At 50.4% G+C, this 26,487-nt stretch overlaps 3 protein-coding genes across 9 annotated transcripts; 1 reads left to right on the top strand and 2 right to left on the bottom strand.

Annotated features, from left to right (window-relative positions):
* Positions 1-215: 215 nt before the first annotated feature.
* On the bottom strand, positions 216-2,864 carry Cbln3 (cerebellin 3 precursor). Its single transcript, XM_036199709.1, has 3 exons — positions 2,333-2,864; positions 1,904-2,023; positions 216-1,615 (listed from the first exon to the last, which is right to left on the bottom strand). The coding sequence occupies exons 1-3, from the start codon at positions 2,606-2,608 to the stop codon at positions 1,418-1,420; spliced, it is 594 nt and encodes a 197-aa protein (XP_036055602.1). The 5' UTR covers positions 2,609-2,864; the 3' UTR covers positions 216-1,417.
* A 474-nt stretch (positions 2,865-3,338) lies between these two features.
* On the top strand, positions 3,339-21,190 carry Khnyn (KH and NYN domain containing). Of its 6 annotated transcripts, XR_004945898.1 has the most exons (9): positions 3,339-3,553; positions 4,173-4,390; positions 4,840-5,957; positions 6,087-6,217; positions 6,298-6,394; positions 11,082-11,189; positions 11,373-11,474; positions 19,090-19,239; positions 21,010-21,190. XR_004945898.1 is itself a non-coding variant. In XM_036199146.1 (8 exons), the coding sequence occupies exons 2-8, from the start codon at positions 4,190-4,192 to the stop codon at positions 19,139-19,141; spliced, it is 1,809 nt and encodes a 602-aa protein (XP_036055039.1). In that variant the 5' UTR covers positions 3,339-3,553; positions 4,173-4,189; the 3' UTR covers positions 19,142-19,282. The 6 variants fall into 6 exon arrangements, 4 of the variants coding, with proteins under 4 accessions (XP_036055039.1, XP_036055035.1, XP_036055037.1 ...); XM_036199146.1 differs by lacking the exon at positions 21,010-21,190 and having other exon boundaries at positions 19,090-19,282; XM_036199142.1 differs by lacking the exons at positions 19,090-19,239; positions 21,010-21,190 and adding an exon at positions 11,879-12,433 and having other exon boundaries at positions 3,341-3,553.
* Sdr39u1 (short chain dehydrogenase/reductase family 39U member 1) lies at positions 14,316-17,167 on the bottom strand. 2 transcript variants are annotated; one of them, XM_036199147.1, is made up of 6 exons: positions 17,125-17,167; positions 16,773-16,879; positions 16,604-16,686; positions 16,147-16,268; positions 15,261-15,404; positions 14,316-15,022 (listed from the first exon to the last, which is right to left on the bottom strand). In XM_036199147.1, exons 1-6 carry the CDS (start codon positions 17,138-17,140, stop codon positions 14,610-14,612), a joined length of 885 nt encoding a protein of 294 aa, XP_036055040.1. In that variant the 5' UTR covers positions 17,141-17,167; the 3' UTR covers positions 14,316-14,609. The 2 variants fall into 2 exon arrangements, with proteins under 2 accessions (XP_036055040.1, XP_036055041.1); XM_036199148.1 differs by lacking the exons at positions 16,147-16,268; positions 16,773-16,879; positions 17,125-17,167 and having other exon boundaries at positions 16,604-16,685.
* Positions 21,191-26,487: the final 5,297 nt, after the last annotated feature.

Below are 26,487 nucleotides of genomic sequence, written 5' to 3' on the forward strand. Positions count from 1 at the left end.
TCCCGCTCACACAGTATGGGCAAATGCTGAAAGAAAATGCTCCCCCACCTCTTTCTCACCCACTCCCCACCCCGTACCCCAGTGCTGGAGTTCAATCCTGGTGCTTCATGCACATTAGCTCTGCCTCTGAGCTATACCCGCCCCCCCCCTGTCCTGGTATGTGTTTAACTTGAGTACTATTGTAGCCTTTTAAAAATTTGACTGTTATGCTCAGTTTGAGTTTATTTTCTCTTCATCATGCCATACGTGCTCCAATCCTGCTCCAAACTAAAGAGAGAAGTATAGCGTCTGTCTCACCGACCACAGTTCTCCAGACAGACCCAACCAGGACCATGGGATGAAAGAGAGTTTCTGAGGCTGGAGGAAGAGGGATGAGCCATGGACTCCTGGGTACCAGGAAACTTAAGAAGGGTAAGACAGCATGGATGGAGGGAAGACAGGCTTCAGCCACTGGGAAGTGAGCTGAGACGCAGCTGGAGGAAGAGAGGGGCCAACAAGAGTGGGGAGTGACTGAAGCTCGGATTCCAAAGGTGGGGCAGTTCTAGGAGGTGGCCAAGAGGACACACGGTCACTGATGTGTTGTTCTGTGGCTCATATGTGACCTTTGACCGTGCCTCCAGCTCTGTATACCTGCTCTGGTTTCGCCTGTTGGTCAGAGCAAACACACCCCCACCTCCACATACACCCCGACACACACCCACACATGCCTCGGGTCAGGTGACGGCCAGAGTCCATGGGGACCTGGCACAGATGGATGGCAGGATTCCTGCCTGCTGACTGTCCCAGTTTATCTGCAGAATGTTTATCATGGTCAGGGTAGGCATATGTCCCCGCCCCATCTCTCCAGCTATGGATGCTCTGTGGCCTTCCCCGCACTTCTTTTTATGGTTGGGCTGTCAGCTCCTGTTCACACGGTGCTGGCTGAGCTCTCTCAAGCTGACTCCTGACAGGATGGAGTCTGCAGGTACGATGTGGCTGGTCCATCTGGGCCCCTGTGGGAGCCTGTCAGGCTTACCTGCGCCACCTGTCACCAAATAGCACTGAGCGGGAAGCTGGGGTGGAGAACAGGAGGAGTGGAGCCTGTGGAGTAGTGTCAGCTTCCCTCTTGCCAAATCCTGCTTTGCCAAAGCCAGAACTGAGGCAGGAGAGGGGCAGCAGGAGGCTGGGAAGGTAACTGGAGTGGTAGTGGTGAGGAGTGTTCCATCCAGACAGTCCACAGCTCTGCTCTTGTCTACTCTTAGCCTTGGGTGTTTGGCACAGGAGCTCATGCAAGGAGGTGGGCTATAGGCAGCCTGAGGGGGCCCTTCTCTTGCTCCAAAGACACTTGTTTCTGGGGCAGGGCAGGGCAGGGCAGAGCAGGGCAGAGCAGGGCAGGGTGGCCAGATGCTAGATATCTGTCTTTTAAAGACTTGGGTTCTCAGAGTGGGAAGATGAGGAAGCCCGAGAAGCTTGAATACTTCCAGCCACCCAGGAGATTCCCCCGACGAAGGCGCAGGGACACACGGTCCCCAGGGTCCAGGGGAAGCAGCACAGAGCTTGTGGCTGCCTCTCGGGTCACATCAGGGTCATTGGCAAAGGCTGAGATGACCGGCCATGTATTCAGCATCAGGCTCACCTAGGGAAGGGAGCTCAGTTAGGATCTATTTCCTAGCCCTTAGCTCAGGACCTTCATCTTCCCAAGGGCTTCCTTTTGGGAACCGGAGGCTTAATGGGCTCCCCTGTGAGGGCTGAGAGGTGGCCAGTGTTGGGCTCTGCACATCTGCCATACCCCGCTAAGCCAGGACCTTTCCTCCTTTGCTCATGGTCCCCAGGATACAGGTCAACAGAAGGGCTACCCAGGGATGTGCTGCATTCTACTTATGACCCTCCCTTTCCCTGGAGATGGGGCTGGCACTCTGTTCACCTGGACTGTCTGGCGGTTGTACACCTTTACCACATGGAATCGGAAGCTGTAGACTCCACGGACAGGGGCCACGAAGCATCCTGATGTCCGATCAAAGCCACCTCCCTCATTCACCAGCACCTGAGGGAAGCAGACTCTATTGAGTGGGATTCAGGGTGCCTGGGGTTCAGGGACATCACTGGGGGTTGGCGTTTGTGCAATGAGTAAGAAAAAAAAGAGGTGGCAAGCAGGTGTGACAGGAATTAGTGGATTCAAAAATTATGAGACACGGCTAAGATAGGTTGTGCGTATGAGTGAAAGGAGGCAAACAGTTGGTGGCCATCTTAGGTGAAGGGATATGGTTCCCTTGAAGGCTGAGGGATGCAGAGTGGGCTTGGATAGCAGAGCCCAGGTCCTTGCAGGTCCTCTGGACAGGGGCAAGGGTATTACCTGGTCGAAGTAGATGGCACCAGCGGTGCCGTTGCCGGTTTCCCCTGCTGGTTCATGGTGGTGGCTTCGGACTGCAGCAAACGCCACTCGCCCTGGGGGTGCTTCTCCCAGGGCAGCTCCTCCAGGTCCCCCCGCGGCAGGTCGGCCCGGCTCACAGACCACCAGGCACTCCCCCTCCAGCAGGACAGGCTCTGACCCTTCTTGAGCCCACCCAGCCCCTAGGGTCAGAAGCACCAGGGCCCAGGGCAGCTTGGGGTTGTGCCGTTTGGTGGCCATCAGGGCTCGGTACCTCTGTAACTCTCTGCTCTCCCTGCTTCAGGCTTCCAGTACCTCTTGCCCTGCTCTTCCGTCCTCCCTATGGGTCTGTCACCTAGTTTGGGCACCTCCTTCCCTCCGTTTGTGTCCCACAGCTCTGCCTGGCCTCTCCTTACCCCGCTGTCACTGCAGTTCCCTCCTCCTTGGCAGAGCACCGAGTGACAGCAGTTGGGCTCTGAGAGGGAGAACAGGGGTAGAGACAGGACAGGGGGGCTCCAGCCAGATTCTGTAGCAGGGAGGCGGGACAGTGGGTGATGGAGAGCAACCCCCATCTGTGTGTGTGTGCGCGCGCGCGCGTGTGCTAGACGAAGTTTCTGCAGCTCCTTCCTCATCCTCTCCTTTACAGAACTCCTCACGGTCTTTTTCCGTGGAATCTCTCTTTTTTGTTGGAAGGGGTGTCCTCCTCTTCCCCACAATCTACTTGGTGAAAGTGCTTGTGCCAAGGGCAGTATTCTCTTGTGACTCTGGACCAGTCACTTGCCCTCTTGGAACCTTCTACTGCGCAGAACACGCTAGGACCCCCACGAATGGGAGGCGAGCGGGAGAGCTGGCGGGAGGCGTTGGGGAGTGGGTTGCAGAAGTGTGGGCGACCCGCGAGGGCAGGCTGGTCGGCCGCAGGGCAGCAGGCGGAGCCCCGGAGGGAGGGAGGGAGGGAGGGCGGGCGCGGGAAGAAGCACGCAGCGCTGCCCTGAGCCCCAGCCAGCGCAGCCCTGGCAGGGGAGGAGCCGGGCTGACTCCGCCCCAGGCCGGGAAGTCAGTCCAAAACCAGAACGCGATGTTGACGAGACAAGTCTAGGTAGGGTGAGGAAGCCCAGAGGCCCTCCCAGATTCGCCCCCAGCCCCAGATCCCTGGGGCGCGGGGGCCCCGGGCACCCCGAAGAGCAGGAGGAACTCGCCGCTTGGGCGGTAGGCGCGCCCCAGGGTCCCGGCGCTGGGGAGCTGGAAGCCGCGGCCGGAGGGAGGTCGGGCTGGGGACGGCCCCCACGGCCGTCCGCGGGAGGGCGGGCCTGGTCCCCGGCCCTGGGTGGGACGCTTGGCGGTGGACGTCTCCGCGAAGGGGGGCGGGGAGGTGGGCGTGGCTACAGAAAGAACATGGCAGACAAGGGCACCCCCTCCCAGGACTACACGGTTATAGCCTCCGGCGAGTCTCCGAAGAGGCTCTCTTCTACTCAGAAACTGCAGAGACCCCTGAGCTTTGGGAATTTTCCCTCACCCACTCACTTCTTAAGACCCTCAGAGTGAGCTGGAGGTCCCTGCACCCTTCCCCGCTCAGGGCGGTGGTCATCTGTTTCCTAAGGCCAGTCGCCCATCCCAGATAGCCTTGTTTACGAAGGACTTCCTCTCCGGGAGAGGCCTGTGTACAGATCGTTTTCCATCCTCTCCACCCGCGACGGGGACGTGCCACCTCCTGGGGTTGTTTACCGGGGCTGTAACTAGGTGCGACCTGTTGATTGTTGGGTTAGGCCGCGTGACTAGGATTTGGGTTGAAGGGAGCCGGAGACTGAGCTTGCCTCTGCCCTTCCAGGACCCCAGGAAGAAGCCATGTCTACTTGGGGGTTTGCCTCCCCGACTCCTGACCGCTTTGCGGTGTCTGCGGTCGCAGAGGACAAGGTTCGGGAGCAGCAGGCTCGCGTGGAGCGTATCTTCAGCGTGGGAATGAGCGTCCTTTCCAAAGACTGCCCAGAGAACCCTCATATCTGGCTGCAGCTTGAGGGCCCCAAAGAAAATGTCTGCAGAGCCAAGGTGAACTCCTCTTAGAAACCTGCCCCTCCCCTAGGCAGAATCGGGGAAGGGGTTGGGGAGAATCTCTGCCTCTTTGGTATCTTACTGACCGCCTCTGTCCTGAGCTTTGAGGAACTCAGCAATTCTTTTTATTTAGAATTTTGGTTTCACTTCTGCCCTGATGGCCCAGGTAATGCAGGCATTTGGAAACCAATTACTTTGTGCTCTTGGGGATAGTAGAGTAATCCCACTGTACAGGTCGTCCTTGCCAAGGAATTCACTGGGAGTGGGTGTAGGAGGGGGCTGGCTACATTGCTTTCTTTGGCCTGGAGGAGGACTTGACAGCCTTCTGTCTACAATGGGAATAATAACAGTAGCTACTTGGATGATGCAAGCCCTTGGGGCTCAGGGAGAACTATGAACCTGAGGGGATGGCTTCTAGAAGTTTCCTCTCTGACCTTCCCATCTAGGAATACCTGAAGGGGCTCTGCAGCCCAGAACTGCAGAGTGAAATCCGCTACCCACCCAGACTGCACTGCGTCTTCCAGGGAGCCCAAGGCCTTTTCCTTGACTGCCTGTCCTGGAGCACGTCTGCCCACCTGGTACCCCTGGCTCCTGGCTCTCTGATGATCAGTGGCCTCACTGAGGCATTTGTGATGGCTCAGAGCCGGGTGGAGGAGTTAATGCAGCGGCTGAGCTGGGATCTTCAGCTGCACTCTTACCCTGGAGTCTCTGCCAGTGCTGGAGTGCTGAGAGACTTCTCTGCCCTGCTGCAGACTAGGGTGGATGCCTACACAGAGGCCCTGCTACAGCTGCCCCTGGCTGTCCAGGAGGAGCTCCTAAGCCTGGTACAGGAGGCATCCCGAGAGCAGGGTCCACAGGCACTGCCCTCTCACGAGCGGGGGAGCACAGGCCTGTTGAGTGCTCCGTTCCAGGGAGTTAGGGCTCCCTTGAATGAAGGTGGGCAACCCCCAGGCACTGGAGTGGTAGGGTGGGGAGAGTCAAGGGCAGCAAGAGGAGAAAGTCATACTGTGGAGAAGAGGGGAAAGAAACAGGATGGTGTCAGGGACCTGTATCCAGGGCGGAAGGAGCCGCCTGGGGAGCAAGTCTGGGAGAGAGGAGTGGCTTTCAAGTCACAACCCACAGGCGCAGAAGAGGTAGCTCCCTTGAAGGGAAAGGCCTTGGGGAAGGAGGGTCCTCAGCAAAGAGGAGGGTTCACTGTGCAGGAGGAACCTTCTGGTGCCCGTGTGCCCTCTCAGAAGGCAGCTCAGACTCGTGGAGCCTCTCTCCTCCAGCGGCTCCACAATGGGGACACCTCACCTCCAAGAGTACCTAGCCCCCCACCTGCGCCGGAACCCCCGTGGCCCTGTGGAGACCGAGATCGGGGAGACAGGGCAGACAAGCAACAGGCTGGGGCTCGAAGTCGAGGGTCTCCATGGAAACGAGGCACCCGAGGGGGTAACTTGGTGACTGGCACACAGCGTTTCCAGGAAGCCTTACAGGACCCTTTCACCCTGTGCCTTGCCAATGTGCCCGGCCAGCCAGATCTCCGTCACATTGTCATTGATGGCAGCAACGTGGCCATGGTGTAAGTAGCCGGTGGGGCGGAGGTCTGCGGAGGGAGGGTGAGACAGGCATCTGTTCTGGAGACATCTGCTGAGGGGCTGGTAGTGCAGTGCCCTCTGGGTCCTTCTGAGTGTCGACCATTCCGCTGCAGGCACGGCCTCCAGCACTACTTTTCCAGCCGTGGCATCGCACTTGCTGTGCAGTACTTCTGGGATCGTGGGCACCGTGACATAACCGTCTTTGTGCCTCAGTGGCGCTTCAGTAAGGATTCCAAGGTCAGAGGTAAGTTGGGTCTGGCCATCTGTGTTCTGGGTGAGACTGGGTCTACCTCGAGGAGAACCCTGTTGTATCTTGTTCTGTAGAGAGCCACTTCCTGCAGAAGCTGTACTCACTGAGTCTGCTTTCCCTGACACCCTCACGAGTCATGGATGGCAAGAGGATTTCCTCCTATGATGACAGGTATTTGCCCCTCTCCTGGCCCCAAGTTTGACATTTAAGGAGTCAAGTGGGACTTTGATAGGAGAGAGATGCTCCTGACTTCTGGCTTCCGGCCTCAGTAGGGGAGTTAGTTTCCATGGGACATGGGATGGGACAGGTAAATCTACTCTGCGGGTGACGTGAGAGGGACTGTAGACAACTCTGTTTGCCTGCTCATCGTTCACCTTGTATTTACTGTCTAGAAAAATGCCAGGGCAACAGGGAGCTAGGGAAGCTGGTGACATGAATGGCTGGCAGAATTTCCAAACATGTAGAGAAATTCTTCGAACATTCTGGGAAAAGGGAGAGTAAACCTTCAAAATAAATAAAATGCAGAAACACAGTCTTTGAAATACCAGGACGGCCTAGAACACCGTTCAGTGAGAGATCACCAGACGCAGAATGGAACAGGATGTCAGAACTAGGGCTCCAGGTTTCCTTATTGATCTGCTCTCCATGGCCTCGGCCCCACCACTTAGTGAATCAACCTCTTTGTCTCAGGATCCTTCTCCATTCATTCACCCTCCTTGTGAATATCAAAAGAAGATAAGGTATGTGCTTGCCTCATTCCTGCTGCTAAGCAAGAGTCTAGTGACATTCCCCCTTAACGTTGCATGGGCCCAGTTAAGTGTTGCATGAAGCTGGGTGTGGTATCACGCCTGTAATCCCAGCACCTGAGAGAGTGAGGCAGGATAATCCCTATGAATTTGAGGCCAGCATGAGCTACAAAGTATGTTCCAGGCTAGCCTGGACTACAAAATGAGACCCTGTCTCAATAAACTGAAAAGAAAAAAGAAAGGAAAAGAAGAGATGCATGGGATATCACTATTTACAGAGGTAGATACAAAGGTTAAGTGGTTAACTCCCTGGACAAAAGTTACCATATAGACTAAACAGAAGTCATAGGGTATACTCCTGCTACACTTGTACACACATGGTGTGGAAATATATATATTTTAAAGCTGATTGTTTTAAATCTTCCTAATCTTTAAAATAAAACAATCTTTTTATGTGCAGTAGTGTTTTGCCTGTATGTATGGATGTGCACTATATGCATGCCTGGTGTCCACAGAGTCCAGAAAAGTTTTTAAAAAATTAAGGAGGGTTTATTTTAGCTCCCAGGTCCAGGTTATAATCCATTATAGCTGGGAAGTCACAGTGCAGGAACTCCTGGGAGCTGGTCACATCACATCCATAGCCAGGACCAGAGAGCACCAAATGCATACATGGCAGAGCTCAGCTTCCTCTACTCGTGGGGTTCAGAATCCCCTGCCTAGGGAATGGTGCCACTCACAGTGGCTCTTTCCACTCCCATTAACCACGTTCTTACAGACCACCCGGTCTAGACGATCCCTCGGTGTGAACTCTTCTCAGGTGATTGTATTAAGTTCACATTAAAAACTAACCAGCTTAGTGGTTAAGACATTTAGACACCAGACATTTAACTTTTACTCCTTAGAAGTAAATAGTATTTTACAAAAGGTACTTAACTTTCTTCTTGTCTTAGGTTTCTGATAATTACCATGATCCAAAGAAACTGGGGAGGAGAGGGTTTATTTATCTTAAAAGTTTCAGGTAATAGTCCATCTCTGATTGGAAGTCAGGGCAGGAACCGGTGCAGAGACCACAGAGGAATGTTACTTACTGGCTTGCTCAGCTCACTTTCTAATACCACCCAGGGCCACCAGCCTAGAGGTGGCAATGCCTCCAGTGGGCTAGACCTTCCTCTGACAATTAGCAATCAAGAAAATGTCCCACACCCTTGCCTACAGGCAATCTAATGGAGTCAGTTTCTCAATTGAGGGTCCCCTTCGGAGGTAAGTGCATGTTGTGTCAAGCTGACAGGAAACCACCAGGACTCTCCTGCTGCCACTGTTTCTTTTTTGTAGCCCTGGGCTGGACTGGTACTTCATGTGTAGGCCAGGTTGGCTTTGAGCTTGTGGTCATCCTTCTGCATCTGCCTCCCAAGTGCTGTTATTTTGTTTTAAGGCCTAGACTTTAGTTCATCTACGACAGTAACTTTTTGTCCATATCAGCACTGTAACAGTTGTTACTGAGGACTGAGTCAGTTTTAATGCATAGTTGTGTAGAACCTGGTGGATGCATGGTACAGACTTGGACGTTCTCTTCATTACGGTGTAAGTCAGCACACAGCAGAGCACAACAGAGCCTACTGAACGAGTGTTGCTGAGCAGCATGTATCCTAACACGAGAGCTGGAAAGTCCTTAACTAGAAAGCAACTTTTGTGTTCTTGAGGTAGCTTGTTTCCCACACACCTGTCCTACCTAATCCTGATTCCCGGTCTTCTGTGTACCACAGTGCTTTTCAGATACTGACTGCCCACTTCAGACTAGGTACATGACTTGGAGAAAGAACTCTGGGGCAAGGGTTGGTCCTTGGCCTCAGAAGGCCCCAAACGAAGTGAATAACAATAAAAACTGTAAATTAAGCTCTACTGGAACTCAGGGAAGGGAGCCTTGTTGTGACTGGGTTGTACAGGAAGGAAGGGGTTGGGGGTTTTGATTGAGAAGGATGTGGGATGGGCTGGATCTCTTTGATTTTAAACCTCTCAAAAGTTAGTTCATTCCCCACTACCATGTAAATCTTACTCTATGGATGGAGAATTAGTAAAATGGGACCTGGCCATGGTGGCAAATGCCTTTAGATGCCAGTACTCTGGGAGGCAGAGGCAGAGGCAGAGGCAGAGGCAGAGGCAGAGGCAGAGGCAGAGGCAGAGGCAGAGGCAGAGGCAGAGGCAGAGGCAGAGGCAGAGGCAGAGGCAGGAAGTTTGAGGTTAGATTCAGCTATTTAGAAAGTTGGAGGCAAGTCTGGGCTATGTGAGCTCATGTCTCAAAAATAAAACAAAACCAGAAAATTACTAATGTGGGCCTCAGGTGTCTTTAAAAAACTTTATAGTTTGGGGGTTGGAGAGATGGCTCAGCAGTTAAGAGTTAAGAAGTCCTAAGTTCAATTCCCAGCATCCACATGGCAGCTCACAGTCTGATGCCCTCTTCTGGTCTGCAGACATATATGCAGACAGAGCACCTGTGTGCATGAAAAACAAACCTTAAAACTTGACAATTTTATTTTTCTATTTATTTTTTGAGGTAAGGTCTCATGTAGCCAGGTTGGTCTCAGGCTCACTGAGTGACGAAGGATGACCTTGAGCTTCTGATTCTCCTATTCCCCACCTCCTGAATGCTGGTGTATGTTACCATGCCCAGTCTGTATGGTGCTGGAGATTGAACCTAGGGCCTGCTGCAGCTAGGTGAGCACTACCAGCTGAGCTACACTGCCAGCTCCCAGAAAGTAAGTTCCTCAGGTGGCTGCCATTGTAAAGGTTTGGGATACACTCTGAGATGGAGGGAAAAGTTTGAGAAACAGAAGTCAGAGAGCGGAGGACATGTTAAGAGTGCAGTCTGGTCATTGATCTCAACTCCAGTTGAGGGTACATTAGGGAATACTGGGAGAGAAAAGACTGTAAAGGGGACATGGAGGTGGATCCTAGAGGCCTCAGCTGCCAGCCTGGACATGTGGACTTTAGTCAAAGCCTCTCACTTGGGCTGGGTTGGGGTGAAGGGCAGGTGTGGAAGAGCTCCGTGTAGGGGAAGAGCAGGTGGGACTGGAGGATGATGAGGCGAGGCAGGTGAGGTGCTGGTAGGCTGGCATTGGTCTTAGTTGTTTTTTTTTTTTTTTTTTTTTTTTTTTAAAGATTTATTTATTATGTATACAGAAGAGGGCGCCAGATCTCATTACAGATGGTTGTGAGCCACCATGTGGGTGCTGGGAATTGAACTCAGGACCTCTGGAAGAGCAGTCAGTGCTCTTCACCTCTGAGCCATCTCTCCAGCCCGAGTCTTAGTTTCAATGTCTGGATTATTAAGGTGATTGTGGCCCTGGAAAGAAAGGGGGTATGGAAAAGGTCAGGAGGAATGCAGGTTTCTGAGTGACTGGTGGGGCTGGAGAAAGTCACAGTTAGCTCTTACTGTTTCTTAGATGGTGTTCAGTTGTGGTGAATGGGATGCTGTTGGGGGACTACCTTGGGTTCATCACTGTTTCTGCCCTAACCCTGGTGCTGTGTCTAGTTAGTCACCTGTGGCTGGGGGATGGGAAGGGAGGAGCTCAATATCCCAACTACTTGGGAGGCTGAGGCAGGAAGATTGAGAGTTCAAAGCTTGCTGGGGCTACAGAGTGAATTCAAGGCTAGACTGAGTAATTTAATAAGATCCTGTCTTCAATTTTTTTTTGTTGTTGTTGTTTTGTTTTTGAGACAGGGTCTCTCTATGTAGCCCTGGCTGTCCTGGAACTAAGTAGACCAGGCTGGCTTAGAACTCAAGAGATTCACCTGTCTCTGCCTCCTGAATGCTGGGATTAAAGGTGTGCACCACCATACCCTGCTTGTCTGACTCCCACTCCCTTGGTCTGTCTGTCTGTCTGTCTACCCTACCTACCTACCTACCTACTTATAATCTCAGTGGTAAAGCACTTGCCTAGGATGCACGAGGGTCTGGGCTCAATTCCCAAGAAGCGCCCTCACCCTTCTTCACTTAAATAAACGAGTTGGGAGACTGGCCTCCATCACCAGAATTGGGTCACAGACATGGATAGCATATTGTGGGATCGATCCTTGGCGAATCCCAGAATGATTTCTGTGTTTTTCGGAGACAGGTTCATGGTGAAGCTGGCTGAAGAGACGGATGGGATCATTGTCTCCAATGACCAGTTCCGGGATCTGGCGGAGGAGTCTGACAAGTGGATGGCGATCATCAGAGAGCGGTGAGGATAGGGCACCGACTCAGACCTTTCTCTAAAATCAGCTCTTCTCAGGCCACTGGGTGAGAATCCCCGGGAAGAAGGGCTTGAAGATGCCGCAAAGGATGAGAGCCAGCAGCTCCGGGCCGTGTTGGTCTCGGCAAGCTAGGCAAGGTCATTTCTGTGACTCCCTCTTTCCTCATCCAGCCTGCTGCCCTTCACCTTTGTGGGAAACCTCTTCATGGTCCCAGATGACCCCCTGGGGCGAAATGGCCCCACTCTGGATGAGTTCCTGAAGAAGACGGTCAGGTAATGCCCCTGCTTCTGCCCGCAGTCTGTCGATGTGCTCCTCTTAAGGATTGGAGCCTTGGATGGGAGTGTTGCAGTTTGGGCTGGCTTAATTCTGCAGTAGTGTAAAGTTTGTGGGGCTGCCCTTTAAAGTCGTCCCAGAGAACCCTGAGTGTGTTTGATGGAGAGGTTTGGGAGATGGTTGAAGGTCATGTTGTACCCCCACACCCTTTCTTAGCTCATTAAGCAAGTGATTAAGCAGGACTTCTCATTAGGGTTATCTTCCTAGTGGGTTGATACTGCCGCTCAGTGGCCGGCTTAGGAAACTTCATGAATTCATCTCCTAAAGCTGGTCAGTTTGGCTGAGGCTCCCCGAGGCCGGTTTTTCTCCAGAGTACATCAATGCTGACTCTGCTTTTCTCCAGGAATCAGGGCTCTTCTAAGGCTCACCAGCCTTCCAGAGGCCCCCAAGAGCATGGGAATCAGCAGCAGGGGAAGCAGGGGAAGGGAGAGGAAACCGTCAGTGGTGGCATTCGGAAGACCCGTGAGACAGAGCGGCTCCGGCGCCAGCTGCTGGAGGTGTTTTTGGGTCAGGACCACAAGGTGGACTTCATCCTGCAGCGGGAACCATACTGCCGGGATATTAATCAACTTTCTGAGGCCCTGCTGAGCCTCAACTTCTGAGCCTTACTTGTTTGCCTAGCTGCTGCCCTATCAGACTCAGCGTCCCCCAGCCCAGCCCCTTTACAGTCCCCTCTGCTGCTCAGACTGTGACCCAGATGGTGCTTTGGCTTGAGGAAGCACTGGAGAAGAGGATTTGAATGTGGGGATAGTCTTGCCTTGGGGTACTTTGAGTACAGGTCCATAAAAAGTGACTCAACCTGAGTCAGGACTGAAACCAGCTCTTAGGTTTGATCAGATCTAACTCCTCATAACTTTTTTTTTTTTTGAGCTGAGGACCGAACCCAGGGCCTTGCGCTTGCTAGGCAAGCGCTCTACCACTGAGCTAAATCCCCAACCCAGATCTAACTCCTGAACCTCATTTTTGCAAAGGGTTTCTGTAGGGTGTAGATGCTTTTCCTGAAGACTGAGATCGTTGACCTCACCTCCAAGGTAAACTGAGTTGTTGGCTAGGGTAACCTGGAGGTGGCAAAAAGGGCTAAATTGAGGAAGACGGCTTGCTTGGAAGCTCTTCTGGGTTCCTAGAAGAGGCTGAGCTGTCTGGGTTCTGGATGGGCCATAGTGCTATGTGGGCTGTTGCAGTGGGGACAGCAGAGACCAGAAGGCAGAGAGGGACAGTGGTTCCAGTCTCAGGTGTGCCTGCCTGTGACCTTGGCGGAGTTGCTTGGCCTTTATTGTGTCTATATATCAGGCATAAAAAAGAAACATTGAGAGGAAAGATGAGAACAGAGGAAGGCACCTGTGTGGAAGTGATCTTGGATCATGTCTCAGGTGTGTCTGCCTGGGGCTGCATGGGCTCCCTAACCTAAACTTCATGTTCAGAGATGTCCACAGTCCGTATCCTCAGTGAAACACTGGGTTTTCAGTAGAACATGCCCTGTACTGGCTGCATCCATTTCCAGCAACCTTCAAAACACATATTAACAAAATCGTTGTTAGGGTTGATTGTCGAATTACCTAAATACTCTCAGGGTTCCTAGAAGTGGCAGCTGGTCAGCTGCATTCAATTGTTTGTTTACAGACTCATAAATGTGTCAGAAAGGCCCCGGTTGAATCCTGTCTCTGGTGGTGAAGCCATGCTTTGCAGCGACAATGTTAGTGACTCTATCTAATATTTTCTTTATGAAAGACGGAGGTTGCATCGGGTTTTGTGTGTATGGTGAAGAAACTAGTTTCTGGGAAAAGATACCAGATTGGTCACAGATCAACTCCACTGACCTATCATGACCAACTGTTTGCATCCTGATTCCCACAAGTCATTGTGCTGAATCTGCTTGATTCCTGTGCTAAAGATTTACTCTGTAAGGTGGCACGTTCCTGTACTGGATGTAGTTTTTCCAGTAGCTTCTTCTCTAGTGTAGTAACATGCTTCTATGACTTTCACCTTCCCCAGAAGTAACTCAGAGCTAGTCAGCTTCTCAGATCAAGAGATAAGGCAGGTGCCCCCAGGTTCAGCTCTGTTTGGGACCTTGTCGTTGGCTGGCCGACTTCAAGTGACACAGAGTTGACTGTGTGTGGAGCTCAGTGATCAGGGAGAGGGTCCCTAGGTCCCAGTGTCTGCCTGTTTCCCTGGGCAGTTTTCTATACCAGATTGACTCAGGCAGGGGCAGCTGTACTGGAGACAGATTGATCAGGGAAGTGACTCTTCTCAGTGTCTGGGAAACAGTGAATGCTTTACAAGTTTGTGATTGGTTTCTTGCTCTTTTCACTTGCCATAGTGGTGGGTGTACAGAAGGCCAGAATTAGCTTCCTTTTCATGCTGCGGGCCCTGGAAGGCTGAAGTGTCCCCTAGCAGATGAGAGAAATCCTAGGCTTATAGGGGGACACTGGCTCTGTTTCTGCAGTAGGAGGTGGGACCTGCATGTGTTTGCTGTGTGAATTCACTGTCACCGTGAAATGCTGAAGGCTGACATACAAGGCCTTTCCCCCCACTTTTGCTGGCATCCTCTGAACTGGTGGTTAGGGTGCAGAACTCACTGGAAATAGATCCTTATATGTATTGTTTTATACCTCTGTCATAACCTCATGTCTCACCAGCTCATTTGGGAAGAGATACCAAGAAAGAGAAGGGCGAGGAGAGAGATTGCATATTATAACATTCAGGACCTCATTTAGGAAGAAGAGCCATCTGGAGTAAAATATAGTTCTTTAGAGAAGTTCTAGGAGAATCTAAGCCAAAGAGACAGCTGAAGCTAGTGATATACTTTATTGCCATAACTTACAACTTTCTCTACACAGCATCTAGGAGAACTGGGGCAACAGTGTGACCCACAAGAAATTGAGGAGGTTAAGGTTAGAATGAGATTACAACCTTGACTGGAGTTCCTCAGATAGGGATGGAACAATTCGGGAAGGAAGCGAGGAGGAGAGATTCCAAGACCCAGATGGCTTCTGCTCGAAACTACAGGGCTCACCTGAACCCATCCTCAGTATGCAGGAACAGGCCTCAGCTCCTGCGTTGGGGTCCTTCTCCACTTAGGCTACAACATCTTTCAAGGCTGCCCCCAACTCTGGGAAGGAGTACTGGTAGCCCGTGGCCAGTGTCCGCCGTGGGACCACTTTCTGGCCTTCCAACAGCATGGTGGCCCGTTCTCGTCCAAAGACTGCTTGTACCACAGTGCTGGGGACAGGTATGAAGGCTGGGCGGCCCAGGGCAGCACCCAAGGCTTGGGCAAACTCGGCATTGGTAGTGGTGTATGCTGGAGCTACCCCATTCAGGACTCCTTGGACGTGGTCTGCTTCAAGGGCATGAGTCAGAATTCCTGCCAGGTCACCAATATGTATCCAGGGGAAGAACTGGTGACCTGAACCAATGGGGCCTCCTAGGCCCAGGCGGAAGGGCAGAAGCATGTGGCCGATGGCACCACCCCCTCGGCCCAGCACAACCCCTAAAGCAGGCAAGAGAGGTGGTACAGGAAGGTTGCTTAGCCGTGACAATCTGCACTACTCTAATTTCTCTTCATTCCTCATTTTCTTCCTCTGGAGTGATGGAGTCGAGGGTTATGGACCTTCCTGGGACTATCCCTCTCCAGGTTAGCTAGAGTGATGGTGTACTCTCACTGTAAGCTCAGCCCTCCTCGGCCTACAAATCTTCCACTTTGCGGTCCCCAGACCCTTGGTCCTCACCTGAACGTACCACGACCTGGCGTGTAGACTCTCCAGGAAGCTTGGCTGCTGCTTCCCACTTGGTTACCAGGTTGGAGAAAAAGTCAAAATCCCCTCCTGGGCTGTCTTCGTCATACTCCTCAGTCAGGCTTGGCTGGTAGTAAGCTGCCATGGGAGAGCACTCATTTGCTCTGGCTGGCCCTGTCCTGCTGGGCCCTCTGCAGTTAAAGGCTCCCTAGCCTCATTCTCTCTGACCCTTTGGATCTCAACAGGAGAAGAAAGAACCATGCCTTTCCCCCTTCTTCTCCATGTGTTCCTGCCTGGAAGTCTAGCCTTTGGCTGCAGGGCTATACCCAGAGGCTGCTATCTTGTAGTGGTTAGGGACAGAAACCTGGATGCCAGGCTGCTCGAGCTCCACCATTCCTGATGTCTGTGACTTCTCTGTATGAACAATTTGTATCTTCAATATGGGAGTAACTGAACCTACCTCATAAGGTTGTTGCAAGGATTAAATAATACAACACGTATAAACTACTTAGTATGGTGGCTACTACTTACATTTTAATTCTTTACAATTATGTGGTCTCAAGGGCGACACACCAGTGGGGGGTTGTTCATAAAGAACTGTGGTCCAAAAAGCAAGGGACTTGGGAGTAGGTAGACTTCCTCAACATTAGGACTGGCATCTTTCCTTTCTCCGAGGGCTTCCCATAAGGACTTCTAGCTTCGAGTCTCTGGCCAAGTCCACTCCCCACTGCATTCACACCCATACACACCACATGGTGAAGATACAGAGGCTGGGAGAAACCTACTGTGGCAGGAGGGTCTAGAAGCTATACCGGAAAGGGCCCGAGCTGCTTTCTAAGTCTCCCTGTTAATGTAAGAGGTTGGTGATTTGGGGACATACCTACACCTGTGACTAGAATCCATGCCTGGGGAGGGTGTGCGGCTTGGGTGATAGCTTCAGCTAGCAAGTGGGTGGTATCCAGGCGGCTGGTAAGAACCTCTTTTTGGAAAGCTTCATTCCATCTGAAGGGAAGATCAAAGGTCAGAAGTACAGACATGCATCCAACCCATATCCTCACTACTCACCTGCCTGTTTCTCCCAGTCAGCCAGGTGTCCTAAGCCTGTCTGAATGCACAACTCAGGGTGGCTAGCAAAGGTAAGACTTACATCCCTCTCCTCGATAGGCACGGACTATGTATGTCTCTTTAGCGACGACAAAGGCCTTTCTTAGGACACCGGTACAGAACAGGCTCCAAGGCTAAGAGAGGCACAGTACATGTCTACCATTTACAGCTCAGCTCACAGGGGTCGACCCTCTCCCTCTGTGCAGGAGATACTGCTTTATGGCCCAGCTGACCTTCGCAGAGGGTTGAGGATGTTCTCTCCGGCCAGGTTGATGACAACATCACAGAGGGGCAGCCCCGACCTAATGAGCTCATTCTGTTGGAGAAGGCACAGAACCTCCTGGAACTGCCCCTTCCCGCCCCAAACTGCCCTCCCACCCATCTTGCAGAGGCTGGACATACCCACGTGATTCGACCCGGCCCAGGCTGCCGGGAGACCCACGTAACGGTGTGGCCCCTGGCTTTCAGCAGGTGGGTTAGGGCTGTCCCAATGAATCCCGTCCCGCCACCTGATGGGAGAGCACAGCGTGTTTATACCCCGAGTGGAGGCAGGCCTGTCTCCTCCGACACCAGGCCTCTCCTCCACCCCACCCCGCCCCGCAGCGGTGGCACAGGTCACAGGGTTGCACAGACTCAGCTTTTGGGGCCGGGAAAGCAAGGCTAGCTTGTTCGCTTAGCAAAGATCGCGCCCTGCGGGGCTGGTCTCCCGGCTCTCGGCCTCCGCCCGCCCGCGACTCTCCCTGCCCTCCCTCACCCACGAGCACCCGCATAGCGACAGGAAACTAACACGCCTGCGCGAGATTTAAATACCGGTCGCGACTATGCGCCTCAGTTCACGCGAATTTTAGGACTAGGTGTAGCCCCCCCCCCCCCCACTTCCACCCCCCGACCCGGAAGGAGTTCTATAGCAATAGCGAAAGACAAAGTTTGCCGGCCAAGAGAGGTTGATGACGCGGGAGAGAGGGGAGGTCGAAGTGCAGGAAGGACCCGCTCCTAAAAGGAACCTGCACACTGCTGGACCGCAGAGCGCCGGGCGTGCTTGTTCGGCTTTGGGGCGGCGGCACCGTGGGGTTCTTTGAGCGTTTGATTCTTCTTCCTTCGTCGTTTCTCACTGTTCCGCCTCTCCCTGGCAGAAGGTGCCTAAGTTCCTTCTCCAGTCAGTGCCCTTGAGGTTCAGCGTTCTTTCCACCCTCTGCTTCCCAGTTCACTCCATGTCCGCGGGCTTTTCGGGAACACATATTGCCCATGTTTCACCAAGTCTAGTGCCCAGTTTTAGATCATTTTGACTGGTTGCTCAGCCAGAATCACTGCACGAGTGCCCTCTCGGCTTCCTTTTGGAAATGCTGCATTTGGGGTCTCAGTGGAAACCATCCTGGCGTCTGGGACTTTAAGAACCAATTTTGGCATGTATCGATGGCTCCACTTCCTTTAAATTCTTAATATGTAGATAATCGTTCCCAGTTGGATCCTAGGACCATCTTTACGTCCTCTATGCTCCCTTGTCCGCTTGCCCCTCCCTCCTTTCCTTCCGTCTTTGCATTTGTGCATGCTAGAGAGTGCATGCGAGGAAATAGTCATCCTCTGTCACCCTCACTTTAATTTTTGAGGCAAGGTCTCATTGAACCTGGAGCTCACAATTGGCTAGACTGGCTGGCCAGTGAGACCCAGGCTCCTGCTGTGTTGGCTCAGGTTAATGGCGCAGGTTAGTTACAATTGGCTTTATATGTCCAGCTTTTTACAAAGGTGGTGGCGATCAGAATTCAGGTCCTTGTGATACCTGTGCAGCAGTCTACGCACGGAGCCATCTCAGGTCCCTGTTTCCATCCACCGTCATCCTGGCTGCCCACAACACACAACCCCTGTCTATTACCATCTCTGTTGTGAATTCAGTCACTGATTCTTCATAGAGCCCCCAAATGTATGCAATTCAGATCTCTCAGTTCCTGACTCCCATAAAAAGCTCTCTAGATCTCTCATTTAAAAAAGAGAAGTATGTGTTTGGTGGTTTTACCTGCATGTTTGTCTCTGTACCATGTGGGTGGCTGGTGCCCTTTGAGGCTAGAAGAAGTTACGGGGATTCCCTAGAACTGGAGTTCAGACGGTTGTGAGCTGCCATGTGGATGCTGGCACTCCAGCTCCGGTCCTCTGGAAGAGTATCAAGTGTTCCCAACCACAGAACCATCTCTCCAGCGCCTCTAGATCTCTGGTTGCCTGAAAGGCAGTTGATTTTACACACTAAGTATCTCTCAGATCTAGTTCTGTCTTTGTTAACTACAACCCTGATTCCAGTTATTCTCTCTAATTCCTGAACGCTTTCTTAATACGTTTCCAGATTTTGAGTTTTTTTTTCCACCTACCCATTGAAAGCCTAATCATCATTGGATAACACGTGATAGGACAAATGTCTTGTATGTCATATGTTCTAAGAAAGCCTACGAGGACAGAGTTACTCAGTGAGTCAGATAAAACATAAACACCTCCACCACTTTAAAGGCATTGCCAACTTACTTAGAAAACCAAAGAGAGTCTCTGGAGACAAAAAGTATGTCCAGGCCTGAGCCTCTGCTGAAGATGCATTGCCCGACCAAATTCCAGTCAGGCTTTTGAGTCTTCTTTTAGGTTCTTCTGTGTGTTTCCTTACAAAATCCCATCTTATCAAAACCATTTAGCGATAATCTCCATTGATTATTGATAACCTGGTTGTCCCTATTCAATTCAGTTTTCCAGCCTTCAAGCGATGTCTGATCATTTTGATTGGTGCGTGTATTTAAGCTGCCTTTCTCATTGCTGTGACCAAGTATCCTACACAAGCAACGTTAGACAGGAAGTGGTTCTTCTGGCTCACAATTGGAGGGTCCGATCCATCAAGGTATGTAAGGCGTGGTGGCTGGAGTTGGAGGTGTCTAGTCAGGAGGCGGAGAGAGATGAATGCTTGCTGTAGAATATTATTTTAAAGTGTGCTACATTTGTTTGTGCTGTGGAACGTTTGTTTTAATGATGCAAAGATGTGGTGCATTCTTTAATGTTGTATGTGTTTAACTCTGTGAGGCTGTGTCACTGTGCCTGTCTAAAACACCTGATGGTCTAATAAAGAGCTGAACAGCCAGTAGCGAGGCAGGAGAAAGGATAGGTGGGGCTGGCTGGCAGAGAGAATAAAGAGAAGGAGAAATCTGGGAAAAAGAAGAAAAGAGTAAGAGAACAAGGAGAGGAGGATGCTAGGAGCCAGCCAGCCACCCAGCCAGCCAGCCAGCCAGCCAGCCAGCCAGCCACCCAGCCACCCAGCCAGCCAGCCAGCCAGCCAGCCACCCAGCCACCCAGCCACCCAGCCACCCAGCCACACAGCCACCCAGCCACACAGCCACCCAGCCAGCCAGCCAGCCAGCCACACAGCCACACAGCCACACAGCCACCCAGCCACCCAGCCACACAGCCACACAGCCACACAGCCACCCAGCCAGCCACGGAGTAAGAGTGAAAGTAAGATTACAGAAGAAAGAAAAGAAAAAAGCCCAGAGGCAAAAGGTAGGCAGGATAATTTAAGTTAAGAAAAGCTGGCAGGAAACAAGCCAAGCTAAGGCCGGGCATTTATAATTAAGAATAAGCCTCTGTGTGTGATTTATTTGGGAGCTGGGTGGCGAGCCCCGCAAAAGAGCAAAACCAACCAACAACAAATGTTGGTGCTCAGTTTACTTTTAACTCTTTGTTCAGTCTGGGACCCCAGTCTATGGGATGGTGTGGTCCACAGTCTTCCCCTTTCAGTTAAACCTCTCAGGAAATGCCCTCACAGACACACCTAAACGTGTGTCTCCTAGGTGATTTCAAATCTAGTCAGGTTGACAGTAATGGTCAACCGTCACACCTGTCTCAGCAAAACCTGTTAGGTTGGCTTAGCCAGAATTCCACATGCCCTGATATGCCTTCACAGCTATAATATCAAATATAAAAGGAAATTGTAGAAGTATTTATGCTATAATTCCATTTAAATATTAAAAGCAAGCAAAACTATGATTTTTAAATAAGTAGACTTGTAAAAGTAAAAATAAATGCATGAGAATAGCGTGAAACTCAGGGTGGCGTTTTCCTGTGGAGGTAGACTATGATGGGGGGGACTGTGGTAGTTTGAAGGTAATTGGCCCCATAATCTCCCAGGGAGCGGCACCATTAGGAGGCGTGGCTTTGTTGGAGTGGGTGTGGCCTTGTTGGAGGAAGTGTGTCACTGTGGGGGCGGGCTTTGAGGTTTCCTATGCTTGGAGCCAGTTGACTTCCTTTTGCTTGCAAGATGTAGCACTCTCAGCTCCGGCACCACGTGCACACCATCATGCTCCCCACCAGATGATAATGGACTAAACAGCCAGTCCAATGAAATGTTTTCCTTATGAAAGTTGCCATGGTCTTGGTGTCTCTTCACAGCAGTAGTAACCCAAACTAAGACAAGTACTCAGGGGACTCTTATTTCCTAGATCAGTGATGGGTCCTGGCTATTCATTTTATTAATCTTGGTATTGTCTGAAATATTCTATAACAAAACTACATGGATTCAAAATTTATATTTCAGGTGTGCAAAAGTATAACTTCGCATAACTTTCTTTTCTTTTTTCTTTTTTCTTTTTCTTTTTTCTTTTTTTTTTTTTGAGACAAGGTCTCATTTTGCAGCCCAGACTGACTTGAGATTCACAGCAATCCTCCTGCTCCAGCCTCCCATGTACTGGAATCCAGGCGTGAACCACCATGTGCAGCTTGTAAGTTTACTTTCTGTAATTAGCTTGCACATGAACATCTCTCATGAAACAAACTTAAACTGACCAGACAGAGGGAGCTGTAATCACTACTTTAGACTTTTCTTCCTTCTCCTCCTCCTCCTTCTTCATCTTCTTCCCCTTCTTCTTCTTCTTCTTCTTCTTCTTCTTCTTCTTCTTCTTCTTCTTCTTCTTCTTCTTCTTCTTCTTCCCTTTCCCCTTCCCCTCCTCCTCCTCCTCCTTCTTCTTCGGTTGGGTAAATTCTTGTTTTTTGTTTTTGTTTGTTTGTTTGTTTGTTTGAGATAGGGTTTCCCTGTGTAGCTTTGGAACCTGTCCTGGAGCTCACTCTGTGGACCAGGCTGGTTTTGAACTCATCTGCCTCTGCCTCCCGAGTGCTGGGATTAAAGGGGTTGGGTAAATTCTTATCTTTTAGAGTACACTGTTCCTCTTCTCTGCATCTCACAGCCACACAGGTGTGGCAGGCCATTTGATTAGGCATTTGGTCACCAGTGCCTTCTCAGAGGGCTCCTGTTTCATTTGTGTTTGGGTATTTCCTCATGAGGTCAGCTAAGGCGCAGATGGTCGAGCCAGGTTTAGGGGTACAGTGATTTGGCCTCTGCATTGGACATCCTGGCAAGTGTTCTATTTGAGCTCTGTTCCTGGCATCTTTTTACTTTTTATTTTGAGACATGGTCTCACTAAGTTGGCCAGATTAGCCTTGAACTTACTCTAGCCCAATGTGGTTTTTAATAACCATCACTACCACCACCAGCACCAGCACCGCCTACCTCTTTAAAATAGTTTCTTTATTAGGCTTGGGGATTTAGCTCAGTGGTAGAGCGCTTGCCTAGCAAGTGCAAGACCCTGGGTTCGATCCTCAGCTCAAAAAAATTAGTTTATTTTTATTTTTATTTTATATGTATGGGTGTTTTATATGCACTCTGTGACTGCTTGATGCCTTTGAAAGCTGGACGAGGGCATAGGATCTCCTGGGACTGGAGTTATAGAAGGTGTGAACCATCATATGGGTAGTGCTGAGGATTGAACCCAGGTCCTCTGCAAGAGCAATCAATGCTCTTAATCTCTGAGCCATCTCTCCAGCCTCCAGCCTTGAGCTCATTCTTTGTCTTTTTTTTTTTTTTTAAGATTTATTTATTTTATGTATGAATACTCTATCTGCATATACAACTTTATGCTGGAAGAGGGATTCAGATCCCACTACAGACGGCTGTGAGCCACCATGGGGTTTGATGGGAATTGAACTCAGGATCTCAGGAAGAACAGTACTGAGCTGTCTCTCTAGCCCCTAGCCTTGGTCTTCTAATCCTGTTGCTTCAGCCTTCCAGACAGCTGGGATTGTAACCTGTGGGTGTGCACCACCAGGTCTGTCTGTCTCCTCAGCACCTTTATTTGAAGTAGGATGTTACTATGGATCCCAGACTGGATACTTAACATCCCTTGCCGCTGTTGTTGATGTCTATAGTTCTTGCTGTGTTGTTGGTGTTTGAGATCATCCCCTGCAGGTAATGAAACACTTGCCTTCTGGCCATCAGAACGGAATATGTGGATCTCGGTGGATCACTCCTTAGGCTCATCTCCTGGCTTGTCCTATAGTCACTACTATGGGGCAGTCTGCTGTGACCTAGCATTGAATTAGTTTTATGTTGCTGTTAATGAATTATTTCAAAACATAGTTGTTTGAAAGGACAATACTGTGGTGGTATTGTGTTCCCCAAAATATTGTGCAGGCTAATAAACTTACCTGGGGTCAGAGAACAGGACAGCCACAATATCAAACATGAAGATAGGCAGTGGTAGCACATGCCTTTAAGCCTAGCATTCCAGAGACAGAAATATCTCTGGATCTCTGAGTTCAAGGCCACATTAGAAACAGCCAGGCATGGTGACACACACCTTTAATCCCAGGAAGTGACGGCAGAAAGATATATAAGGTGTGAAGACCAGAAACTAGAAGCATTTGGCTGGTTAGGCCTTTAGGCTTTGGAACAGCACAGTTCAGCTGAGATTCATTTGGATGAGGACTCAGAGGTTTCCAGTCTGAGGAAACAGGATTAGCTGAGGAATTGGCAAGGTGAGGAAACTGTGGCTTGTTCTGCTTCTCTGATCTTCCAGCATTCACCCCAGTAACTGGCCTCAGGTTTGATTTTATGAGTAAGAACTTCTAACAATACTTTTTATTTTCTCTCGAAGTTCTGTGGGTTAGGCATCTGGGAACAGCTTAGCTAGGTGGTTGTGGCTCAGAGTCTCCTAGGAGGTTTCGGTCACTATGTCACTAGGGCCACAATCATCTGAAGACTTAAATGGGGCCAGAGGAACTGGTTTCATGAAGGTCCCTCATAGGCTATTGACAGCCTTGCTCCTGTGGGTTGTTTCTGGCCGTGTTGACCTCTTTGTACGTGTGCTGGCTGTCCTCCCGGGACGCAGAGGATGAGGATGGGGAGGAAGCCTCCCTGCCTCTAATTACTGATCTACTCTCACAAGCAGCAGATAGTCATTTGTACCACAATCACGAGTATTAGAACCAAGTCACTAAGCACAAGGGGAGGCACATTTAGCCCCAACTTTTGAAGGGAAGAGTCTCAAACAGCCACTGCAAGCTCTGCTGAGGTGAAGCTCTCCCTTGGAAGCCTGCAGCCTCTCAGGTGTGCCCAGGGATTGTGCCACTCCTTTAGACTGCGGAGTGAACCGAGGAGGGCAGAGCTGAAAATAGTGCAAAACTTGTTGACTTTGTTCATGGCTGTGTGCAGAGGCTCAGATGCCATCAAATCCTATTATTATTGTGTGTAGATTGCCTCCACTTTCGGGAGGATTCCCTCCCTTTAGAGAAAGATGGATTCTTGTTTTCTATTTTTAGAAAAGTGATTCTTGCTCTCATTTCCAGTTTTTAAAAAAATAATCTCAGAATTGGGGCTGGAAGATGGTTCAGCTGTTAAGAGTATTGGCTGCTCTTCCAGAGGACCCGGGTTCAACTCCCAGCAACCACATGGCAGTTCTAGGGGATCTAACACCTTCACACAGACATATATATAACTGTAGGCAAAACACCAATGCACATAAAATAAGAATAAATAAATACATACATACATACATACATACATAAATAATGATTTATTAAAAAAAAAAAAAACAACTCAGGGTGGTGGCGTATGCCTGTAATCCCAGCACTCGGGAGGCAGAGGCAGGTGGATCTCTGTGAGTTCGAGGCCAGCCTGGTCTACAAAGCAAGTTCCAGGACAGGCTCCAAAGCTACAGAGAAACCCTGTCTCGAAAAACAAAACAAAAACAAAAACAAAACAAAACCAGAAAAACCTCAGAAGTTATTAGGGTGTATGCCCTCTTTGAGTTGACCACTGTGGCTAAGTATGAAATACTATGAATGGCTAGGCTTATGTTATGTGTCTGTTCCTGGACCAGAGGGTCCCTACTCTTTATTCTCCATTGCAGAGACCTGGCTGGAGTACTGTGTGTTCAGGGACTTCTCATCTATAAATATACCAATTGTTTTTATTTCTTTGTGATTTTATTCTTTTTTTTTTTTTTATGTGCACGAGTGTTTGAGAGTACATCTGTGTACCATGTACACACAGTACCTGGGAGGCCAGAAGAGGGTACCAGATCTCCCTGCACCTAGAGAGCTGCCTCTGCATCCTGGAAATTGAACCCAGATGTTCTGGGAGAGCAGTCAGTGCTCTTAACCATGAAGCCATCTCTTCAGCCCCAAACCCCAGTTCAGTGGTTCTCAACCTGTGGACCAGGACCCCTTTGGGGTCGAATGATCCTTCCACAGGGTTTGCCTAAGACCATCGGAAAACGCAGGTATTTATTTACATTATGATTCATAAAGGCAGCAGAATTAGTTATGAAGTAGCAATGAAAATAATCTTGTGTGGGGTTGGGGAATTAGCTCAGTGGTAGAGCGCTTGCCTAGCAAGCACAAGGCCCCGGGGTTCAGTCCTCATCTGGCGGTGGGGAGAAAATAATCTTATGGTTGGGGGGTCACCACAACATGAGGAACTATATTAAAGGGTCGCAGCAATAGGAAGGTGCCACAGACCACCCAGAGGGAGACCACCACTGCGGGAGAACCAGGGAGAAGGCTCAAGGAGAAGTCAGGAATCGACGAGGAGAATGACAGACAGACACATGTGTTGATGTGCTGCTGCAATTTTACTTCTGTATAGGCAATGCTTATATACTTTTACAATCAAGGAACTTGGCAGGGGGTTACATCAGGCCATTATTTTTTACAATTACTCAGAATCAGCAAGAAACAATAACAAGAGACATCCATATCTATTTTTGTGTATCACTTCTGCAGTGGGAGTACATTGTGGCTATTGTCTGAGGGCATGATCTCAGAATTTTGTGAAATCTGTCTCGCGCCAGCGACCACATCTGTGGGAGCCAAACTCTTGCCAGCCTGGGTTATATTTTACTATCATATACCCATTTGCTTTCAAAGCCGTTTTCTCCCCTCATAATTTACCCATCTGTTCCCAACTTTATCATAACTTCCTGTATATGGGAGCGGCTCTAGGTAACTTCCACCTTCGGGGGTCCACCTAGGGGCTGTCCACCAGCTCCCTCCTAAGAAGTACTGTGTATACCCCCCGGGAAGTGTGTGCTGGGGAATTTTCTCTAACTCTTTCTCTCTAGAAGGGTCTGGCACGCTATGTTTATTCTCTCGTAACATTTTTATTTTTACTTTCAGTTTTGGGCTCTCTGGCTGTTTCTGACAAGAGCTCGCGCTGCTCTACTCTAAACAGGAACGACCCCAGAGATGTATTTGAGGAAGTCTTTTGAGCTTCCTTATACACTGGTCTGATAAATGGAGGTGCTCCGGGTACAGGTGACCTGGGTCAGTCATGTTGGTGCTGACCTGTACTGGTTGTGCTGTTAACTGGCGAAGACACAGATAAGACATACAGAGAAAGATCATGATTAGTGCCAACAAGGACTGTCGTCAAGGCCATTTCGTTCTCCAGGGCTTCCTGGGATCCTCAGGCTGCATGACGATTGCTGATTGTGGGGGAACCGCTTGAGGCCACGCTCCAGGAAGCTCCAACCTCAACCCTTCAGCTGCTGGGCCCCAGCGCAGCGGCATACTTGCTACAGCTACACAGGTGTCACAGCTGTGGGCGTAGCAGGAAGGTTGAGAACGACTGTCCCAGCTATTGATAATGGTTTTCCTCTCTCACAGCTCCATCTTTCTTTAGGACAGTGGTATGACAAGGGTCACACGGTGCCAGATGGCTTTTAGGCCACAGGTTCATGAAGATGGAGGTCCATAAATATCCCCACAGAGGGGCAGACAGCCTTTCCAAAGCTTTGTGTCCAGTATGCTTAGGGACAGAGCTATG

Source organism: Onychomys torridus, chromosome 9 (genome assembly GCF_903995425.1).
Source record: "Onychomys torridus chromosome 9, mOncTor1.1, whole genome shotgun sequence".
NCBI lineage: Eukaryota > Metazoa > Chordata > Mammalia > Rodentia > Cricetidae > Onychomys > Onychomys torridus.

What these genes read in the sequence shown, in the direction of transcription:
- Cbln3 (XM_036199709.1), bottom strand. Translation starts at nt 2,608, where the DNA reads ATGGCCACCAAACGGCACAACCCCAAGCTGCCCTGGGCCCTGGTGCTT. An exon ending in GTGCCATCTACTTCGACCAG is followed by an intron (nt 2,024 to 2,332) that starts GTAATACCCTTG and finishes TGCTTCCCTCAG; the next exon opens with GTGCTGGTGAATGAGGGAGG. An exon ending in ACAACCGCCAGACAGTCCAG is followed by an intron (nt 1,616 to 1,903) that starts GTGAACAGAGTG and finishes TCCCTTCCCTAG; the next exon opens with GTGAGCCTGATGCTGAATAC.
- Khnyn (XM_036199142.1), top strand. Translation starts at nt 4,190, where the DNA reads ATGTCTACTTGGGGGTTTGCCTCCCCGACTCCTGACCGCTTTGCGGTG. An exon ending in AAAATGTCTGCAGAGCCAAG is followed by an intron (nt 4,391 to 4,839) that starts GTGAACTCCTCT and finishes CTTCCCATCTAG; the next exon opens with GAATACCTGAAGGGGCTCTG. An exon ending in GGCAGCAACGTGGCCATGGT is followed by an intron (nt 5,958 to 6,086) that starts GTAAGTAGCCGG and finishes ATTCCGCTGCAG; the next exon opens with GCACGGCCTCCAGCACTACT.
- Sdr39u1 (XM_036199147.1), bottom strand. An exon ending in ATCCTCAACCCTCTGCGAAG is followed by an intron (nt 16,269 to 16,603) that starts GTCAGCTGGGCC and finishes TCTTCCCTTCAG; the next exon opens with ATGGAATGAAGCTTTCCAAA. An exon ending in GATTCTAGTCACAGGTGTAG is followed by an intron (nt 15,405 to 16,146) that starts GTATGTCCCCAA and finishes CTCCCATGGCAG; the next exon opens with CTTACTACCAGCCAAGCCTG.